General features: G+C 36.1%; 4 protein-coding genes and 3 long non-coding RNA genes across 10 annotated transcripts; 5 read left to right on the top strand and 2 right to left on the bottom strand.

Annotated features, from left to right (window-relative positions):
* Window position 1: 1 nt before the first annotated feature.
* Window positions 2-1325, top strand: LOC113466214. The gene is made up of 2 exons (XR_003390683.1): window positions 2-292; window positions 1294-1325. It is a non-coding gene; the product is annotated as an uncharacterized LOC113466214 (long non-coding RNA).
* A 3502-nt stretch (window positions 1326-4827) lies between these two features.
* LOC103506345 lies at window positions 4828-5560 on the top strand. Of its 3 annotated transcripts, none has more exons than XM_017442825.2 (2): window positions 4828-5001; window positions 5276-5560. In XM_017442825.2, the coding sequence occupies exons 1-2, from the start codon at window positions 4915-4917 to the stop codon at window positions 5543-5545; spliced, it is 357 nt and encodes a 118-aa protein (XP_017298314.1). In that variant the 5' UTR covers window positions 4828-4914; the 3' UTR covers window positions 5546-5560. The 3 variants fall into 3 exon arrangements, with proteins under 3 accessions (XP_017298314.1, XP_026677210.1, XP_026677209.1); XM_026821409.1 differs by having other exon boundaries at window positions 4828-5031; window positions 5306-5560; XM_026821408.1 differs by having other exon boundaries at window positions 4828-5041; window positions 5316-5560.
* A 4865-nt stretch (window positions 5561-10425) lies between these two features.
* LOC113466218 (40S ribosomal protein S26-like) lies at window positions 10426-10913 on the bottom strand. The gene is made up of 2 exons (XM_026821415.1): window positions 10682-10913; window positions 10426-10511 (listed from the first exon to the last, which is right to left on the bottom strand). Exons 1-2 carry the CDS (start codon window positions 10896-10898, stop codon window positions 10426-10428), a joined length of 303 nt encoding a protein of 100 aa, XP_026677216.1. The 5' UTR covers window positions 10899-10913.
* Window positions 10914-13388: 2475 nt separating this feature from the next.
* On the bottom strand, window positions 13389-15750 carry LOC103506337 (ceramide glucosyltransferase). Of its 2 annotated transcripts, XM_026821407.1 has the most exons (3): window positions 14791-15749; window positions 14235-14394; window positions 13389-14106 (listed from the first exon to the last, which is right to left on the bottom strand). In XM_026821407.1, exons 1-3 carry the CDS (start codon window positions 15277-15279, stop codon window positions 13541-13543), a joined length of 1215 nt encoding a protein of 404 aa, XP_026677208.1. In that variant the 5' UTR covers window positions 15280-15749; the 3' UTR covers window positions 13389-13540. The 2 variants fall into 2 exon arrangements, with proteins under 2 accessions (XP_026677208.1, XP_008468942.1); XM_008470720.3 differs by lacking the exon at window positions 14235-14394 and having other exon boundaries at window positions 14631-15750.
* LOC113466213 lies at window positions 15191-16389 on the top strand. The gene is made up of 2 exons (XR_003390682.1): window positions 15191-15264; window positions 16177-16389. It is a non-coding gene; the product is annotated as an uncharacterized LOC113466213 (long non-coding RNA).
* A 1335-nt stretch (window positions 16390-17724) lies between these two features.
* LOC103506336 (40S ribosomal protein S26) lies at window positions 17725-18832 on the top strand. The gene is made up of 3 exons (XM_026821406.1): window positions 17725-17863; window positions 18295-18472; window positions 18643-18832. The coding sequence occupies exons 1-3, from the start codon at window positions 17861-17863 to the stop codon at window positions 18822-18824; spliced, it is 363 nt and encodes a 120-aa protein (XP_026677207.1). The 5' UTR covers window positions 17725-17860; the 3' UTR covers window positions 18825-18832.
* Window positions 18833-20058: 1226 nt separating this feature from the next.
* Window positions 20059-20919, top strand: LOC113466212. The gene is made up of 2 exons (XR_003390681.1): window positions 20059-20616; window positions 20777-20919. It is a non-coding gene; the product is annotated as an uncharacterized LOC113466212 (long non-coding RNA).
* Window positions 20920-21558: the final 639 nt, after the last annotated feature.

The raw sequence follows: 21558 nt of genomic DNA, 5'->3' as shown, positions 1-21558 counted from the left end.
TAATGATAAAGAGTTGAAATCTAATGATAAAGATCTTAAATCTAGTGAGAAGAAAGATTCTAATGTAAGTGATAAAGATAAGGTAGTCAAAGCATCAAGTGGGGAGAAAAAACGAGGAAGCCTTGAGCTGGAACTTAGTCACAATGTTCTCCAGAGGAGAAAGTCACTAGAGGGGAAGCAACCGGAGAAATATGTCGAGAGTGGGAGGAGAAACTCTTTGGACTCGGGGGAGAAGAATAGTCATGGCGAAGACGGGAGGGATGCTAGGACTGAGCGACGGATTAGAAACAAGGTAAGTTTTGTCTGATAGAGGCCTTAAGTCACTGTATCATAACAGCTAAAGTTTATATTATAATAGTAAAAGGCAACCTCCGTGGCCGAGTGGCGAGTGGGTATCACACTAGGCTTGCACGCAGGAGGTCCGGGTTCGATTCCGGCGGTGCCGAGGTTTTTTTCGGCTCTGTGCTTGGCGTTTTTCATGGCGAAGACGGGAGGGATGCTAGGACTGAGCGACGGATTAGAAACAAGGTAAGTTTTGTCTGATAGAGGCCTTAAGTCACTGTATTATAACAACTAAAGTTTATATTATAATAGTAAAAGGCAACCTCCGTGGCCGAGTGGGTATCACTGTTTGCTTGCATCACGCTAGGCTTGCACGCAGGAGGTCCAGATTCGATTCCCGGCGGTGCCGAGGTTTTTTTCGGATCTGTGCTTGGAGTTCGGGGTGCACTCAGCCTCGTGAGGACAAATGAGTAGCTACTTTAATCGAGTAGCGACCAGTGGCGGCATTACAAGTCGAAGAGACGAGCGATAATAAATAAGATGATTGAGTAAATGAAAGACTTGTAATACTGTGATACCCACAAAGTTGTGAGAAAGCTCTCTGCCTTACCACAAAGATACCATGATTTGATTTGATATATTATAATAGTAAAAAGAAGGGGCAAACACTCGAAAAAACAGAAGGTAAGTCCCGAGAATACCTAGTCAAGAAAAAAGTATTTCACCGCCGCGTCGTTTTATTTCGTAGCACTGAGACAACTGCTACATTAGACGTGTGTGTTCTGTGTCGTAGCATGCTGCATGCCCATCCCGTGGTATGTCTCTCATCAGATGGGCAAGAAGAGACATGATAATTCCCATTTAGGTGCTGGGTCAACTCGAGAACACCAGACAGTAACCCGTTGAAATACTTTCAATCGAAAAAGGAGTACAAATTTTTGTCGATGGTGGGAATCGAACCTGGAACCTTCAGCATGGCAAAAGGTCTACATACGTCTCATCTGTTTCCAGGATCGGCCTTCCATTGCTATTTATCGGCCAGGATCGGTGAGATCAATTAGATCAACAATCATAGGGTTAGCATGGGATGCTCTAGATAATCTAGATGGTTCGTTCGATTGCTCCTTACTTACTACTGGGAATGTAATCGTGAAGTTTGACGTCACGGCATACGCTCCCGTAGGCGATGACGTCATAATTTATGACTCCCGCTTCGTTTGTTTGTGCGCAAGCTTTTCTGCGCATTTTGGACGTGAAATCTGACGTCACAACTCTTTGAACTTTTTCATTAGAACGGCAATTAAAAATTGAATTTTCGACCTTTGAAAGTTATGAAATCTGACGTCACAACTCTTTGAACTTTTTCATTAGAACGGCAATTAAAAATTGAATTTTCGACCTTTTAAAGTTCGAAATCCGACTCTTTGAACTTTTTCATTAGAACGGCAATTAAAAATTGAATTTTCGACCTTTTAAAGTTACTTTTTCGGAGTTTTGTCCTCAGATTTGGATTTTTCACAACTTTTTACGTGGGAATCGACCTTTTATCAACTCCTCCATTACGCTTCCCATGTGCGACGATACTAAAGGTAGAAACACACTACTATCACGTTACGTCACGTGAGCTCATGGGGAATCAGAAAGATGTAGTTCAAAGTTTACCCATAATATTGCAGGTTATTTCGTTGATAGTAGTGTAGCTTTCCTGAACGAAATTACCCACGATATTATGGGAAAACTTTGAATCTTTCTGTCTCCCCATGAGATCACGTGACGTGACGTGAGAGTAGTGTGTTTCTAAATAAAGTTTGCGCACTGCTTGAGACACCAAGTAGACGTGAAATTACTGAAATACACAGATAAGAATAGTCTGAGCATTTTATGATATATCAAATGTTTATTGTTAACTTAACCTGCTTATTTACATTAAAAAGTTGCTCATTCATTGAAGTTCCGTTTGACCTAACGCCGCTTTGCTATCTCAATTGGAATGATTCACCAACCTCAGTGGTGTGGTTAGTGCGGTGGACTTCGGACCTGAAGGTTGGTGTTTCGATTCCAAATCGTCGTGAAATTTATCGAGGTATACCAATCGGGGGAAGAACACTTTTGACAAGCACTCCATACACAACATTTTTTCCCCCCCCAAGAATAATAATTTTATCTGAACAATCCCAAAAGCCAAAATTCCGAAGTCGGACTTTTTTGTGGCCTTTGGTGATTTCTAGTTTTGGGAACACGAGTAGTAGCAAAAAATATTTCGAACCAAAAGGATCAAAGCATGTTGGGAAGCGCGCGAACGTTCGAAAAGTTCGAAGCTACGCGCCAAAATAACTTCGACCTCTAATCATTACAGTCTTGTCGACACAAAAGCACATTGCAGCAGAGCTAGAAAACACCTCTTCCAGCCCTGTCCATATGGACACGCTGGAAATCATCAGTTTCATATCACTCATGAGGATAAAAAATTCAAAGCAAAAGCAAGCAAACACGCCCACCTATGTGGTCGAGTAAGGACAATGACTCTCAATCCGGGTGTGCTGAGTTCGAATCTCGGCCAGGACAGAAATTTCTAATCAAACCTTTCCGTTCCGGTCAAAGCATGGATGTGAAAAAACGTGCCTTCAAATATTGTAAAGCGATTCCGAGGTACAATTTTCAAAGGTAAAAAAGCTAATCTTCGCGCGAGCCATTTCAAAACCGGCTAAATAAATCTGGTTAAAAATTTTACAATAAGGAATTTCTATCGAAAAAGAACAGTACATTACATAGAAATAAATAAATAAAAAAAAACCAGCAGAAATGAAAATATTACAAAAAGGAAAAGAGTAAAATCACAAGAAAGTAATGAAAATATTGTTCCCATAGAAGTACAATGTCCAAATTCCTGAAAGGTACTTTACTTTCGTTTACGAAATAATAATATGTACTTTTTTTTTGAAAAGATGAGTGATTCACCGCCGTTTTTATTTCGTAGCGATGAAACAACTGCTACATTAGACGCTTGTGGTCTGTGTCGTAGCATGCCCATCCCGTAGTATGCCTCTCATCAGATGAGCGAGAAGAGACACAATACTTCCCATTTAGGTGCTGGGTCAACACGAGAACACCAAAAAGTAATCCGTTGAAATATTTTGCAATCGAAAAATGAGTACAAATTTTTGTCGAAGGTGGGATTCGAACCCGGGACCTTCTGCATGGCAAGCAAGCGCGTTACCACTGGACCAACCGTGCTCTACTTACCGCAAAATACGAAATATGTACCGTTTGTACCGTAAATCGTAAACGAAAATACGAATGGGGTACCCCGCAGTCTCTGCACTCTGTGTATTTCTTATGGAGATTTTAGCGGTCAAAAATTGATCATATCTCAGGATCGGTTTAGATTTTCGCAGAATCCTTTCTTATTGCACAGACCATAAAAGGAATATTCCTACCGAATTTCAGCTTTCTAGGTGTTGTGGTTCTCGAGATAGAGCGATCAGTGTGTGAACTATGAAATGTGAAAGGATCTTGTTCTTATAATATAAGATTAGATGTATGTATGTATGTATGTACCTACCTACTATTACTACCTATACCTACCCTAATAACATCGATGGATGGGTAATTATTGGCCTTACGTTCTAAGTAGGTACCTATTGTAAGGCCAAAAATTAATCGTCCATTGCAATCTCTGTGTTCTCGACCGATCAAAACTATAAAATAACATAGAATATTGAAATGAGCTTTGATATTAAACACGAGAGAGTAAAATAATGCCATTGACATGACTAGCAGATGTACATAGACAAGCGCCAAGTACGCATTCAAAACCTGCAAGATATAATAAATTAATAATATTTCGGTTCACTCGGATCAATGAGAGGAATGTAAAAACATAAATGGCAAACGTATTCTACGGATGTTTGAATCCGAAATTACTTTCAGGTTTCAGGAACCTTAGCCCTGCTATCTATTATTATCTTAAACTATTGAAATATTAACAGATCCAAGAAAATACTGGAGTAGAATGTGTGTAGTAGGTAGTACTATAGTAGTACATAGTTATAAAAGTTATGTAAAACCTCCTTTAAGTTTGCATTGTCAAAGAATTGATTTCTAAAATTGATGTAAGATTTAAAATACTTTAATTTAAAATACTTCGTTTTCTTCCAATTTTAATGAAATTAAACATGGAGTAGGAAAATTTAAAAACTGAAAGGAATAACTCAAGTCCAAATTTGAATTTCTTCAGTAAAAACAAATAGCATAGCTCCTGATTCATTCTTAGGAACATGATGAAGCCCTGTTTGGACTGAATTGAACATTTGTACCAATGACTTGACCACAAGGCTGATTTTAATGTTGTGTTACAAGCTGATAGCAATTCACCACAATAAAAGTGAGCAAAGTATACAACCTTCACCACGGTTGCTTCTAACAGGATTTTAGTGTAAATATACTTTGAGAGTAATTCCGGGGTGAAAAGTGCATACATACTTGTCAACAATATCACAACCGATACTGCACCACGCACTGTCATATTATCCCTGTAGAATAAAATGTTCAATTTTGTCATTAACTCTAACCTCATTTCCTCAGTCCTCGTAGATTTTCATTTTATATTCCAAACTAAAATAGTAGTTCATAATGATTAAGTCACTAGTGTTGAATCTAACCATTTTGACGGCCTGTATGCTCATATTGAGTGTGAATCTCATTGGATGTACTGCCCATGTTAGTCAAAGCAACGTCCATACTGCCCATGTTAGTCAAGGCAAAGTCCATACTGCCCATCATGTGAAGGGGGATGTTACCCAAGGCAAAGTCCACACTGCCCGGAAAAGTAAACATGACAAGTTTACCATTGAAGAACTCATGACGCTGAAATTTCCAACGAGGATTTCGGACGACATTGATGCTGATCCTTGCAAATCACGTAAGAGTTTTACTTTATTATTATCGCATAATATGTAATTTTAAGGGATAGGTTTAATTTAATGTGTATAGGGTTAGTCAAAGCAACGTCCATACTACCCATGTTAGTCAAGGCAAAGTCCATACTGCCCATGTTAGTCAAGGCAAAGTCCATACTGCCCATCATGTGAAGGGGGATGTTACCCAAGGCAAAGTCCACACTGCCCGGAAAAGTAAACATGACAAGTTTACCATTGAAGAACTCATGACGCTGAAATTTCCAACGAGGATTTCGGACGACATTGATGCTGATCCTTGCAAATCACGTAAGAGTTTTACTTTATTATTATCGCATAATATGTAATTTTAAGGGATAGGTTTAATTTAATGTGTATAGGGTAATTAAAAATATCTAATAATTTATGGAAAAAATACGCAGCAGTTCCAGAGCTCTCTTTCAAGGATTTCTTTTACATTTATTTTTTTACTGTACCAACCTACCTACCTACCTACTTACGTAGAGATATTTTCCCTTATTTATTTTTATTCTCTGCCTTTTTTCGTTCCCCCTCCCCCCTTAATGGTACTTACTACTCTTTCTTGTACCTCCTTTCTGATATATTTCTAGAGAGAGAAGAAATTCTCAATTAATAATTAATTTTAAGTAGGTACAAAAGGTACTAAGGTTGGCGTCTCTATTTTTCTCTTCCCCTTTCCCTTGTTCTTTATCTTTCCCTCTCTCTCTATTTTGTCCTTTTTTCACCTCTTAGTCCTCTCTCTCTCTCACTCACTCACTCACTCACTCACTCTCTCATTTTACCCACCTAATACCTCTCTTCTCTTTCCCATTTTCCATCTCTCTCTCTCTCTCTCTTTCTCTATACTATAGCCATTGTTAAAAAATAATCGTCCCAATCCTTTCCCATATCTCCAATTATCTCCATACACCTCCATACCTCCAGTACACAGTAGACTCACCTCCACTCTCCAGTACACACTCACACACATGGCATAGATTCGAGCAGATGTACCGAAATAACTAATGGGAGGCGGAGACACGGGTAATACAATTTTCATTTTCATTTAAACCCGACGCTTTTTAATTCTAATATTATTATTGCTGTCGACAATTACCCACGTATTGTTGTTTCGTTTTAGGTGTGTCGCCATCGGAATATGCAGGAATAGTTGTACTTACAAATAGCTGTGGCTTACAGGTAATCTGAACGGAAATATGCAGGAATAGCTGTGCTTACAGGGTAATCTGAACGGAAATATGCAGGAATAGTTGTACTTACAGGGTAATCTGAACGGAAATATGCAGGAATAGCTATGCTTATAGGATAATCTGAACGGAAATATGCAGGAATAGCTGTGCTCACAGGATTAAAAAAAAAAGTGTTTCACATGATTTGCATTTACAACTCTATTTTATGTTAACGACAAAAATGAAAATTTCTATTTCTAACAAAGAGCGGTATACGAGTATGTACAGGTACTTACTAGGTAGGCATATTACCTACAAAAAATGGTGCATTAATTAAAATGGGGACTTTATGAAAGGTAGTTACCGATTTTTCCGAAATTTCATGACATTAAACAGAGATTATGAAAGTTTTAAATTAGAAATCATAAAATTAAGTCCCAGATTAAATTTCTTTAGGAAAACAAAAGGGGTGAACTCTTGATTCATTCTCAGGAACATCACGTAGGCTTGTTTGGATTGAATAGAACATTTGTACCAATCACTTGACCACAAGGCTGATTTTAATGTTGTGTTACAAGCTGATAGCAATTCACCACAGTAAAAGTAAGTGAAATAGAAGCTTATCACTACCATGGCTTCAAATAGAGTTTTAGTGTAAATATACTTTGAGAGTGATTGAGGGGTGAAAATTGCATACATTGCTATGATCAACATAACAATAGACATTACACCACGCACTGTCATATTATTCCTGTAGAATAAATCAAGCAATTTCCGCTCATGTAATAATGTCTTCTGAAATATTATAATTTGTTTCAAATAGTAATACTCGTATAATGTTGGATCCTGTTCAAACAAAGAGACAGGTTCAGGTAATTCTGCTGACTTGATAATTAACTTTTCTGATTCTTTCCTTTGTTTTTTAACGTCTCGAACCAAACTTTCGTTTTCAATAAGATTTGTATAGAAAATTAATCGTCCATTGCAATCTCTGTGTTCTCGACCGATCAAAACTATAAAATAACATAGAATATTGAAATGAGCTTTGATATTAAAAACAAGAATAAGGAACATTGTCATCGCCATCACCACCAAGTGTCCGTTTAAATAAACAACGTATATGGTATATGCTTTGAGGATGTAATAATATGTGGGCTCACTTGGATCTATGAATGGAAGGTAATACTGAATGGCGAATGAATTTTGGGGATATTTCAAATTGTAAAGTCTCTTTAATGTTTCCAATTGTTCTCTTGTGTTTGATTTAGGTATGAATAATGGTAAAACATGTAGAAGAAGCAGCGTTACACCACTAGTGATACAAGCAATTGTAAATAATATTTTCGTGTTTTTGTTTACGTTTAAAATGATTTCATTTTTCCTATGGAAATGTGCTATATTTTCATAGAATTCCAAAAGCTCGAAAAGAATATTAATTTTAAAATTTAAGAAGCAAATATCCATATATAAAACAGTGCAAATGACAACTTCATAGACATCTGAAGAGAATGCGTTGAAGTCTTTGCTAGCATGTAAGTAGAGGCTTAGGTTTATACTGAGGTTATAGAGTCCTAGTAGTATTAAAACACAACATGAATAGTAACGATGTAGTTGAGTTTTCCTGGGATCCTTGAAGTATTGAGGTAGAGATATAAGTCCACAGATGTGTAGGCTATTGATAAATTTCCTTAGTATATGTATCTCTATCTGGACATCCATTTCCTTGGTACTTATAAGAAGATTCTAGTGAAGGCTGGTTCGCTTTGTTTAGTTATAGGTGCCTGTCAAAAGTTTATCTTGTTCTTGGTCAGAAATAAAATTTTGGTTAATCTCAATAAAGCTTGGTTAGGAGTAACCTTACTTTAAAAAGAGCAAAGCGTTTTATTTTCCAACAGTGTTTCTAAACTATGACAAGACGAAGACCGACAACTAAATGCGGTTCCCACTGAAAAAGTACTAAATCATTAGGTACGAATTAGTAAATTTCGTCAAACTCAAGAATGATAGTCAGTGGTCGTCAAAACCTTTTTGTTATTGATATTCATATAGGTTTGTGTATTGGTAGGTATGAGTTCTCGGTACCCCATGGTACCTAATTACAGAAATGTAGGTATATTACCTATTATAATTGAGGAGGTTTCTTATTTTGTGACCAACATCATGTTGGAAAGCACTAAGTTTGGTGAAATTGAATATAACGGTGGTAAGTTAGTAGGTAGGTTCATATTATTATCTATTATTATCAGCTAATGACATTTCCACCATTCAGTTTAAGGTATCTAACTACCTGTGGTAGTTAATTCATGTTGAAACTGTCAGGTGTCAGGTACTATTATTATTAATATTAATCAGAGCCGTGGTAAGATTTACGGAAGGAGAAACTATTATAGGTAAACCCATCAGTACGTATATATACCGACCTGCTGGTGCACTTAACCCCATTTTATGGCCTCGAGGCGCATACAAATGAATTAGTTTGTTCACATTGCCAACGAAGGAAAATTGTAACTTTGGACGAAGAAATTCGTGTAGTATGAACAGGCTGTTACGTGACTGTCACCCACTATGTGACAGGTGAACTTTGGACTAATAGAGCTTGGGGTTGATTTAGAGTTCGACTTTGGTTGAGACAGCTGATCATTTGGTTTATATAATAGAGTTTCCAAACATTCCACTTGAAGCTTTAGATTTTCTATCTCCGCTTCCTGTTCATTAATCTTATTTGTGAGAATCTCCTTTGTGTGTAACCATGATAAGTTATCATCATCAGTTTGAGTGCCGAAAGTTACACGTAATTTAGTCGTATCATTATGTTGCATGTTATCAGAGGTACTCGGCATGTTACAGGTAGAGTCGTAGGTATTTGCTTTAGAGCGTGTATCTAGTGTGCTTAATTTACCTATCTCTGTATCTACTACATGATTAGAAATGAGTGAAGTGGGTACTAGTAGAGAATCACAGTTGTTAGGTGTGGCGTCTCGTGTCTGATGTTCCACAGTTTCTAACGTATCTGGTTTTTTAATTTTTTTAACATTAGCTGATGGTTTGGTTGATTTCGAACTAGAAGATGGTTTAATTGTTTTAGTATTGCTTGCAGAAGAAACAGAAAATGATACCCTTTTCTTTGCTTTTGTAGTTATCTTAGGTTGTACTTCAGAATTCAGTATGATATTCTTATTTGATCTAAGTCTGTGTGAGACAGGGGTGTGATTCATATGTTCCAGATTGGAGCTAATTATTTTACTTTTTTGATTATCAAGGACAATGTTTGCACCACAATCGTGATGAATGCACAGAAAAGTGACACTAGTTTGATTAGATTGGCTACTGTCATATTGGAATTTATGGTTTTTATATGTAACAGAGGATTTTGCCTTATCAGCAAATTTTAAAGTAGATGTGTTCATTTTTAAAATCACAGCTTAACTTTTACACAGGTAATACTTAAACATAAATGTGTTGAATGAGTTCTACTTCAAAAGAGTAGGTACTTAGTCATAGTGTGTTAGCTAATTTATCTAGAGCCGCCAGGTTCTCAATTGAATGAAATGTGGGAGGAGTTATCAATAATTAAAATTATTCACAAGTTATGAAATCGATCTTTTTTTTAATTTTAAATGAAACCTGAAAAAAAAAAAAAAAAAAAAAAAAAAAAATAGTGATAGGGTGCCACTAGTTAGGATGGAAGAACTCTATTATTGGGTTATTTTTCCTGATTTAGATTGCTGGAATGCTATATTATAGGGTCGAGCTTCCCGATATACAAAGAGTTCAATATTAGAGTTTCCGATTCCCGAACCCAGTCACTAGATTGGGCTTCCGGCACCCTAGGTTTTATTTCAGTGTAGAGGGGAAACCATGGCAGCTATGTAGCTAGGCGGTGCTTCCCTAATAGCTGTTATGTATACCACACCACTGTTATTTGAATATTATACTGTGCTACTGTGGTCATTTTCAGTGTTGTCATGGTAGACGGTTATACCAAGGTTCTAAACTTATTAATGAACAATTTTCACGATGACCCTGTTCATCGTATTTCAATTCTTTATCAATAAGTGCATGCCATATATTAATAACAATACACAGTAGTGTAATTTGGCGTAAAGTTTGGGGAGCTGGTAGGCTGTAAAAGAAGAAGAAAAAATAATACATTACTCAAGGAAAAAAGTTTTTGGCATTTCTTAAAATTGATTGAAATTCTCCCCTGGTCTATAAGTCAATATTTTGATAGTTTTTTGCCAAAACAATGTTGCTTATGATCTCCATCTGAGAATGAAAATAAATTGTACATACACTGGTAGTAACTGGCCTCAGTGATATCTCGCACAGCAGCAGCTTCAACTATGTTTCTGATCACAAACTTTTTGATGGCCTTGTCTTTGGGTACACAACGGGCACAGTTGGTACAACGGACTGGGTTCACATGACCTCTTCCATGTTTGGAACGACCTCCGTTTCTTCTTTTGCAAGTCTGTGGAAAGAAGAATTTCAAGTTATAAGAAGAGATCATTAAGATCAAATATCAGTATTGAACATAAAGAAGTGGGAACCCTGTACATGGGTATTGTATTTTGATCCTATTCTATGTACATAAATATGAACCTACTTTTCCTGAGATTCAAAACCCCAACAAATTCGAGTCGGGCAGCTGAATATATTTAAATTGTCAAAAATTAGTTTTTAGATTAATTTGGGTGGAAGTTTAATAATTTTAGGAAGAAAATCTGTGAAATTCCTTTCCAAGTTGTAGTTAAAATTACATGTATCTACAATTCTACAACCAACACAGTTGGGACAACTGGGCAAAAAACATTGTATTTAAATTGTCAAAAATTAGTTTTTAGATTAATTTGGGTGGAAGTTTAATAATTTTAGGAAGAAAATCTGTGAAATTCCTTTCCAAATTGTAGTTAAAATTACATGTATCTACAATTCTACAACCAACACAGTTGGGACAACTGGGCAAAAAACATTAAAAATCAAAATGTGAACACAGTGTTACCATTTATATTGCCACAAGTGTTTTGAAAATTCGAAGGGAAACTAAAATTTTGACTCTTAGATCCTTATCTATTTGAAGAAAAATGATGTTCTTCTTGCTTGTTATTAAGACTTGTTGACTTAGAATCTGGAGGTACCCACATAAGTCTGGATGGTTTTCATATGTAGAAAAAGCCTTCATATAAATTTATTATGGACCTTCTAGATTCCTCTTAGATCCTTATCTATTTGAAGAAAAATGATGTTCTTCTTGCTTGTTATTAAGACTTGTTGACTTGGAATCTGGAGGTACCCACAAGAGTCTGGATGGTTTTCATATGTAGAAAAAGCCTTCATATAAATTTATTATGGACCTTCTAGATTCCTGTTGATTTTTGTAGGTGGAAGGTTTTTTTGTTGGGTATGATTCTACAATAATTTATTAATTTTATTCTCATGTAAGGTACCTATACTTTTTTTTTCACAAAGCTAAAATGGGCTCACACACCTGAGTATAACATTTAAATGTACCTAATATCTCTAGCTCTTAGATCCTTATCTATTTGAAGAAAAATGATGTTCTTCTTGCTTGTTATTAAGACTTGTTGACTTGGAATCTGGAGGTACCCACATAAGTCTGGATGGTTTTCATATGTAGAAAAAGCCTTCAAATAAATTTATTATGGACCTTCTAGATTCCTGTTGATTTTTGTAGGTGGAAGGTTTTTTGTTGGGTATGATTCTACAATAATTTATTAATTTTATTCTCATGTAAGGTACCTATACTTTTTTTCACAAAGCTAAAATGGGCTCACACACCTGAGTATAACATTTAAATGTACCTAATATCTCTAGTTTAGTGTGTGGAATAGGAAGTTCTGTTCTTGGTACTACTTCTATCAAAATAATTTACTCGTATCTGTTTTCTGATTTTCATATCCAGCAAAACTATTCTCTGTGACGATCTGAAATATTTCTAAATCCTTGAACAAATTTTAGGAACTTGTTTAGATTATCATGTTATTATGTCACCTTATAGATTACGTAAGGGCATGATCAAATGAGTCACATTTCAAATAAGGTCTTGACTGTAAGATACGAGTAAATTATTTTGATAGAAGTAGTACCAAGAACAGAACTTCCTATTCCACACACTAAACTAGAGATATTAGGTACATTTAAATGTTATACTCAGGTGTGTGAGCCCATTTTAGCTTTGTGAAAAAAAGTATAGGTACCTTACATGAGAATAAAATTAATAAATTATTGTAGAATCATACCCAACAAAAAACCTTCCACCTACAAAAATCAACAGGAATCTAGAAGGTCCATAATAAATTTATTTGAAGGCTTTTTCTACATATGAAAACCATCCAGACTTATGTGGGTACCTCCAGATTCCAAGTCAACAAGTCTTAATAACAAGCAAGAAGAACATCATTTTTCTTCAAATAGATAAGGATCTAAGAGTCAAAATTTTAGTTTCCCTTCGAATTTTCAAAACACTTGTGGCAATATAAATGGTAACACTGTGTTCACATTTTGATTTTCAATGTTTTTTGCCCAGTTGTCCCAACTGTGTTGGTTGTAGAATTGTAGATACATGTAATTTTAACTACAACTTGGAAAGGAATTTCACAGATTTTCTTCCTAAAATTATTAAACTTCCACCCAAATTAATCTAAAAACTAATTTTTGACAATTTAAATATTTACCTACATCTAGAACAAAGATAGCTACTCACTATTGTATACAATAAATTCATAAGACACATTGCCCAATATTTTTCCAATTGGAATGTATGACTAATCTCTTTGATAAAGTAGGAAATTGTTTGCCAATTAAGGGTTAAAACAGAGTGTGGTGGTGGTACAGTAAACAGATACCAGTAGATCATTGGGGAATTATACAATAAATTCATAAGACACATTGCCCAATATTTTTCCAATTGGAATGTATGACTAATCTCTTTGATAAAGTAGGAAATTGTTTGCTAATTAAGGGTTAAAACAGAGTGTGGTGGTGGTGGTGGTACAGTAAACAGATACCAGTAGATCATTGGGGAATCGGTATTGGTGAGTTCTGTACAGATACATTGGATTTTAAGCAATGTCTGAGTTGCCAGGCAATCTATATCACAGTCTCATGGGTTTCAACATAAGTATTTGGTTCTTATACATCAATATACTGTTTGTACTCATCTGCTATACCACCCCATCTTAACTTATATGTCCTAGTTCTCCATTTTATCACAGGGTTCCAAATAGATGTAAAAAATACCCATGGTCCTAGAACTTCACGGAAAAGCCAGCAAACAATTAAATGGAACTTACTAAATGGCAAGGATCCATTTTGAATGATGGAAATGAGAATGGCATCTAATAAAAACCATGCTAAAATGTGAACCAAGTAAAACACAGCAGGATCTATTTGGAACAAGAATGAGGCAGCCCAGCTTGCAAATGCTCCTAAGATAAGGCACTCAGAGAGAGGTTCACATACCAGGGTGAATGGAGCCATTGCTATCCTCAATTTCACCCACCGACTTAACCGGTTTCTAAAACTGGTTACATCACAGTAGCCAGAGTTTTGCCATGCTGGTTGTCCACTAATGGTGATCTTCCAGCCTAGCTCAGACAAGGCTCTTGCAAAGAAAAGGTCTTCAGCTAGGTAGCAGCCAAATGTTTTTATTCCACCCAACTCATCAAATATTGATTTCCTTGTTAGTGTTGACATACCTGTAAAAGACATAAAAATACTATTAGGTTCTTTGTCATTCAAAGTACATCCTGATAATACACATGCTTAATCTCTCCATTGGTTCATACACTCCATACAGTAATTGGTTCACTAACAAAATACTAACCTGTATGACATGGTATTTGGAGGAAGTTGGCAGCTAAGTAAATCCTGGCCTGAGCTGTCCCAAAGTATGTTTTCTCTAATGCTGCAGCAAAACCTTTCCTGTCCCAAGTGAAGGGCATTTGATGTACAAGTCCAACTCCAGGTTTCAAATGATTCACCATGTCCAGCAATGTATCTTCCTTCATACGTTCTTCAGCTAGGTAGCAGCCAAATGTTTTTATTCCACCCAACTCATCAAATATTGATTTCCTTGTTAGTGTTGACATACCTGTAAAAGGCATAAAAATACTATTAGGTGCTTTGTCATTCAAAGTACATCCTGATAATACACATATTTAATCTCTCCATTTGGTTCATACACTCCATACAGTAATTGGTTCACTAACAAAATACTAACCTGTATGACATGGTATTTGGAGGAAGTTGGCAGCTAAGTAAATCCTGGCCTGAGCTGTCCCAAAGTATGTTTTCTCTAATGCTGCAGCAAAACCTTTCCTGTCCCAAGTGAAGGGCATTTGATGTACAAGTCCAACTCCAGGTTTCAAATGATTCACCATGTCTAGCAATGTATCTTCCTTCATACGGATACCACTATCTGATATGAGAATAAGCTCATACTTGGCAGCTTTATACCCTGGCTCCATATTATTTATTTTTGGGTTCACTCCTACAACTTGTCCCCCAATGAACACACTAGTATCTACATTTGGATATTTTTTACATAATTTTTCTACAAGAGGCACTGCAGGATCCACATCATCTTCCAGACAGAAACATATTTCATACTTGGGATAAGACATGGTGAAGAAAGTTTCCAGATTACTGTACAGATTTGGATCAGTTCCAGTGAGTGGCTTGAGGATAGTCACCCCAGGGTAAGGCATTTCCTGAGGCAACAGGGGCACTTTACGATGTAGCTTGTATTTACTGTAGAATATTGCCGTCAAATGTACGAACCACATCCCAAACCAAAACACAAAGAAAAATACAGCAAATCCACTCAATGTGTATGTTAAAGATGATAGAGAAAGGTAGTCCAACAACATTGCTACTGATGTTGGTGCTATCTAATCATTCCAAGTAATAGTTGTTGTATAGGGTGTTTTGTTCTAGTCATTGGATTCACTAGGAGTGGCTGCTAAAACTTGATTTCATTCTGTGTGTGTTTGTTCTCAACAGAAAGAAAGATTCATGGAGTTTATTGATTAAAAATAGAGAGATTCCAGGTATTTGTATTGCTAGCATTTGAGTGTTTTATGTTACTTTCCTATCCTCATTCCTCATAAGAACTTGACCTTTATCATTTTTTAGTTTTTTATTACACCTAACAATCTAACATCACTGATGAGCCAGAGTTTATGAAAACTCTGAAATACCACAATACCTTGAACTGTTTTAAAAAAATAAACTGATCAAATATAGAATTATGGCAAAATATGCAATAATTATTACTGATAAACTGTTAATCACAAAAATTACATAATAAAAATTAAAAAAATTGAATTAATTTCCTCTACAAGTTTTGGAGTGCGCCAATGCACTTTTTGGGTACTTTTACATCGGAATAGGACTCTATCTCGAAAAAAATTTTCATTTGGTTGTGCCCCATTGTCGGGATTTTGTCGTACCCTGTATAATTTTTGGATTTTTTTCTACCAACGTTTGTAACTTCAGGGACATAATTTCCTCTACAAGTTTTGTCAGTTCAGTTTTGTGACTTTTGTGTTTTGTTTGGATTTTTTTTGCCCCACTCCCCTGTTCGGTTGTAAAAGCGGTTGTATTGAGATCGAAGAAACAGGGATTTTTTTGCGGGATGAACGTACACATTGACAGTGGGTATTTTTACTCACGGCACAAGCGTATTTCCCTTTCAGAAACGGAAATCCGCCATCTTGAAGAGGGGAAACCGTTTCCGAAAGAAAAATATCTGATGATAGAGAAAGGTAGTCCAACAACATTGCTACTGATGTTGGTGCTATCTAATCATTCCAAGTAATAGTTGTTGTATAGGGTGTTTCGTTCTAGTCATTGGATTCACTAGGAGTGGCTGCTAAAACTTGATTTCATTCCGTGTGTGTTTGTTCTCAACAGAAAGAAAGATTCATGGAGTTTATTGATTAAAAATAGAGAGATTCCAGGTATTTGTATTGCTAGCATTTGAGTGTTTTATGTTACTTTCCTATCCTCATTCCTTTTAAGAACTTGACCTTTATCATATTTTAGTTTTTTATTACACCTAACAATCTAACATCACTGATGAGCCAGAGTTTATGAAAACTCTGAAATACCACAATACCTTGAACTGTTTAAAAAAATGAACTGATCAAATATAGAATTATGGCAAAATATGCAATAATTATTACTGATACTGATAATCTGTTAATCACAAAAATTACATAATAAAAAATTAAAAAATTGAATTAATTTCCTCTACCAGTTTTGTCAGTTTTGTGACTTTTGTGTTTTGTTTGGATTTTTTTGCCCCACTCCCCTGTTCGGTTGTAAAAGCGGTTGTATTGAGATCGAAGAAACAGGGATTTTTTTGGGGGATAAACGTACACATTGACAGTGGGATTTTTTACTCACGGCACATGCGTATTTCCCTTAGAAACGGAAATCCGCCATCTTGAAGAGGGGAAACCGTTTCCGAAAGAAAAATACCTGCCTGACAGTCATGTTGTTAACTCGGGATTTATCAGCATAAACTCGCACTGCGTGTTCGGGAGGGGGGCTTCGTCCCCCTCCACCCCCCGGGGGCTTCGCGTATTCGCTACGCGGAGTTGCGTATACGGTCGCGCTGCGCGCTCCCGGGTCTTCGCGGGGTTGTGCATGCGGTCGCGCTTTGCGCTCCCTTGTTTACGGTCGCGCCGTCGCGCTCCCGGGGCTTCGCCCCTGAGGCCTAATATCGTTCCCGAATCTTGTTTCGAAGAAAACTGAAAACTAAAAGCGAGAGAAAATGTTAAACGCTAAACGCAGGAAAAGCTTTGCTGGCCTCAAAACTTGTTCTCTGTGTATTTCTTATGGGGAACTAAAAAACGTCAATATCTTGGGAACGGTTTGGAATTTCGGGAGTTCTGATTTTTCCCAGTATCTATGTAGGTACAAAAAATAAGGAATCCAATGGTGAAAACCGCATCTCCCTAGCTCATCTAGAAGGGGGTTAGAATTCGTATGACTGACTCACTCATGAGTGAGTCAGTCATACAATCCAATGGTGAAAACCGCATCTCCCTAGCTCATCTAGAAGGGGGTTAGAATTCGTATGACTGACTCACTCATGAGTGAGTCAGTCAGTCAATCAGTTACACAAGCGGCTGTACCTATATATTATATTATTTATGATAACATGAAGAATGTCTTTAGAAAATACGCTTTTTCAATTTAATGGTTATAAATCTGAAAGAGGGCCTCTGAGTGAAATTTCAATTGCAACTGGCCCACTTTGGAGGTGAGGGATTTTTTCCTCGAGGGATATTTTAGAAAACGGGAACGTACGAAATGAAACGTGAAATGAAAAACTAACCTCAAACTTTTGTTTTGATAAAAAAATCTTCCTGAACTTTTTGGATCTCAGCGATTATGTTCTGAACTTTTTTAAAATCTACCTTGGGATAGATAAATAGCATAATGGTAAGTAATGAAGACTTTAAAATAGCTTTCTAGTTGTCCTGCAATCACCGCTTCGCTATAATGTTCACAAGAGCAGCTGAGGTCACCGATTTCTCTCCAGGTCCGAGTGTGGTTGTACATACCTAGACATCACCCACTGGGTTAGACTACGTAGCGTCTGAGTGTGAATTATTGTTAAATTGATGTTAATATAGCCCTGGTTACTTATATTAACTTTATGGGGAAAGTACGTTATCCAGGGGGTTGATATTCAGCTGCCCGACTCGAATTTGTTGGGGTTTTGAATCTCAGGAAAAGTAGGTTCATATTTATGTACATAGAATAGGATCAAAATACAATACCCATGTACAGGGTTCCCACTTCTTTATGTTCAATACTGATATTTGATCTTAATGATCTCTTCTTATAACTTGAAATTCTTCTTTCCATAGACTTGCAAAAGAAGAAACGGAGGTCGTTCCAAACATGGAAGAGGTCATGTGAACCCAGTCCGTTGTACCAACTGTGCCCGTTGTGTACCCAAAGACAAGGCCATCAAAAAGTTTGTGATCAGAAACATAGTTGAAGCTGCTGCTGTGCGAGATATCACTGAGGCCAGTTACTACCAGTGTATGTACAATTTATTTTCATTCTCAGATGGACATCATAAGCAACATTATTTTGGCAAAAAACTATCAAAATATTGACTTATAAGCCAGGGGAGAATTTCAATCAATTTTAAGAAATGCCAAAAACTTTTTCCCTTGAGTAATGTATTATTTTTTCTTCTTCTTTTACAGCCTACCAGCTCCCCAAACTTTACGCCAAATTACACTACTGTGTATCCTGTGCTATTCACTCCAAAGTAGTCAGAAACAGATCCAAGTCCGACAGACGTATCAGAACCCCACCACAGAGAAACTTCCCCAGAAGTGTAAGTATATTTTGTTCAAAAGAAAAATTTTGGAAAGCAAGAAGCTAGCTAGCTAAGTAAAGTTGAGGTTTCTTTTTTTTTTCAAGAGGTTTGACAGAGGGAACTGTAACTGCTATGGTCTTATCGTCCCAAAATCAAAGAGAGAAGGAAGACAGGATAGGAGAAAGCCATCTGTTCAAATAACAAACATTATGTTATTAAAATAAAAAAAAAAAATATCCCATCAGGATAAATTCCGCCCCGGGCAGGAATCAAACCTGTGGCCTAGCACTTACAAGGCAGATGCACTACCAACTAAGCTAACTAGGCTGGCTAAAGTTGTGGGTTTGAAGTTTGAAAATGTGACCGAAATTTCAATTGAATCAACATAGTTTTAAATATACCAAGCCAAAATCTGTTGCTTTGCTCCGGATTTCTGCTAGTAAAGAATGGCTGTTCATGTCACTCATCCATTTAGAGGTCTTGCTCAGCATAGCTTAACAAAAACGAACCGGCAAATAGCCTATAAGCCCTATAACCTTGACGGGAGTGCAAGCAATAAGTTGACAGATTATGCTGTTGACGGACTACATCTGAACAAAGGCGGTAAATCGAAATTATGTAGTAAAATATTCTCTGTTATTTCTCATAATAATCGAGCTCTTTTCTGTCATTCCCAATATACTTTCATTTGAATCAATCAATAACACCAAAATGAAACATACATAATACCAACTATTTGATAAGTTTTGTATTTCAAATCTGCTTTCACTTTTTTCCATCACGCAGAGATTCTGAGTTACACGGGTTTAAACTTTCGTCAGAAAAGTAGGTAGATAATGTACTATAGAAAGGTCAAATTAATATATACCCACATAACTCATGTGTTTTACTTACGTGTGATTTAGGTAATAGCTTGCGTGAAGAGTTGAAGACTACCAATTTAAAAGCTCACTAGGACATCAGCTATAAGTAATTTTATTTTAGTGGGGTTTCAAAAACGGCTTTTCAAAAACGGATTAAAGTATCAATTTAAATCTATTATTGGACTATTATTTCAAGTTGATACCTACCTATACCACGGAAAGAACAGCCAGAAGGACGAAAATTCACATTACTATCATTTACATATGTAGAAAAATCTAGAAGACTATGTAATCATCAGCTATAAGTAATTTTATTTTAGTGGGGTTTAACGCTTTTCAAAAACTGACTAAACTAACAATTCAAGTCTATTATTGGACTATTATTTTAAGTTGATACGTACCTATACCACGGAAAGAACAGCCAGAAGGATGAAAATTCACATTACTATCATTTACATATATGTAGAAAAATCTAGAAGACTATGTAATTTAGCTAATTTTAGGGTTATGTTTATGATTTTCAACTATACCTACAGTGTTTTCACAAACCCTCATCTCTCGTAACTCATAATTTAACTGCACTTAACTTAAAGCTCCAAGTTATAACAGACAATAAGCCAAGGACTTTGATTATAAAGTCCCTGATCTTTGTCGATGTTGAATTCTTGTAGAACTTATCAATTAAGAGATTAGGAAAATCTCGTCAGAATAACGGAACAAAAAATAATACGTTTTTGTTTGTTGTATTCGAGCTTATCTACATGCCTACGTAATAGATAAGTGGTTCATAGTCTCGATCAAGTACCAAATGTTTTTAATCAAGTACCAAATGTTTTTGATCAAGTACCAAATGTTTTTAATTAATTGTCCTTAAGATTTTTAACAATAACAACATGACGGAGTGCCAAATTAATCAAAATTAGATAAACCGTTTGGGTCATATCGGCCCAAAATCAAGTGATAGTTTTTCTTTTGTGTTAATGTTAAACATACCTGTAAGTCAAATTTAATAAAAAATCGGAAAGACCCATGAAAAATCATTGAGTTCGAGTTAAAACTTGGAATTCAATTAGATCGCTTATTTAGTTTATTGTTCCTCGATCGCATCCTCATGTTAACACCACTTCTTACTTCATAACTCTTCCAATGTTTCAGATTGAGAGCTTCCAACAGCAAGAGTGACACGAGACCTGATGGAAACCTCACCATCATGGCGGGTGAAGATAGTGAAAACCTAATTCTACAAACATAAACGAGGAATCAAACCCATTTTCCTCACCTAAAATAACATTTCCAAATAAAACGGAAAATGTACGCTTGTATGTTTCAATATCGAATTTGATAATTTATTAGATCGAATTTGATAACATTAGGAAAATCGTCAGAATAACGGAACAAAAAATAATACGTTTTTGTTTGTTGTATTCGAGCTTATCTACATGCCTACGTAATAGATTAGTGGTTCATAGTCTCGATCAAGTACCAAATGTTTTTAATTAATTGTCCTTAAGATTTTTAACAATAACAACATGAAGGAGTGCCAAATTAATCAAAATTGGATAAACCGTTTGGGTCATATCGGCCCAAATCAAATGATAATTTTTCTTTTGTGTTAAACATACCTGTAAGTCAAATTTAATAAAAAATCGGAAAGACTCTTGAAAAATCATTGAGTTCAAGTTAAAACTTGGAATTCAATTAGTTCGCACATTTAGTTTATTGTTCCTCGATCGCATTCTCATGTTAACACCACTTCATACTTCATAAGTCATAACTCTTCCAATGTTTCAGATTGAGAGCTTCCAACAGCAAGAGTGACACGAGACCTGATGGAAACCTCACCATCATGGCGGGTGAAGATAGTGAAAACCTAATTCTACAAACATAAACGAGGAATCAAACCCATTTTCCTCACTTTTGAAATCAATATTTCCAAA

This window comes from Diaphorina citri, unplaced genomic scaffold, assembly GCF_000475195.1.
Source record: "Diaphorina citri unplaced genomic scaffold, Diaci psyllid genome assembly version 1.1 scaffold228, whole genome shotgun sequence".
Taxonomy (NCBI): Eukaryota; Metazoa; Arthropoda; class Insecta; order Hemiptera; family Psyllidae; genus Diaphorina; species Diaphorina citri.
This window is presented reverse-complemented; position numbering and strand designations above follow the sequence as displayed.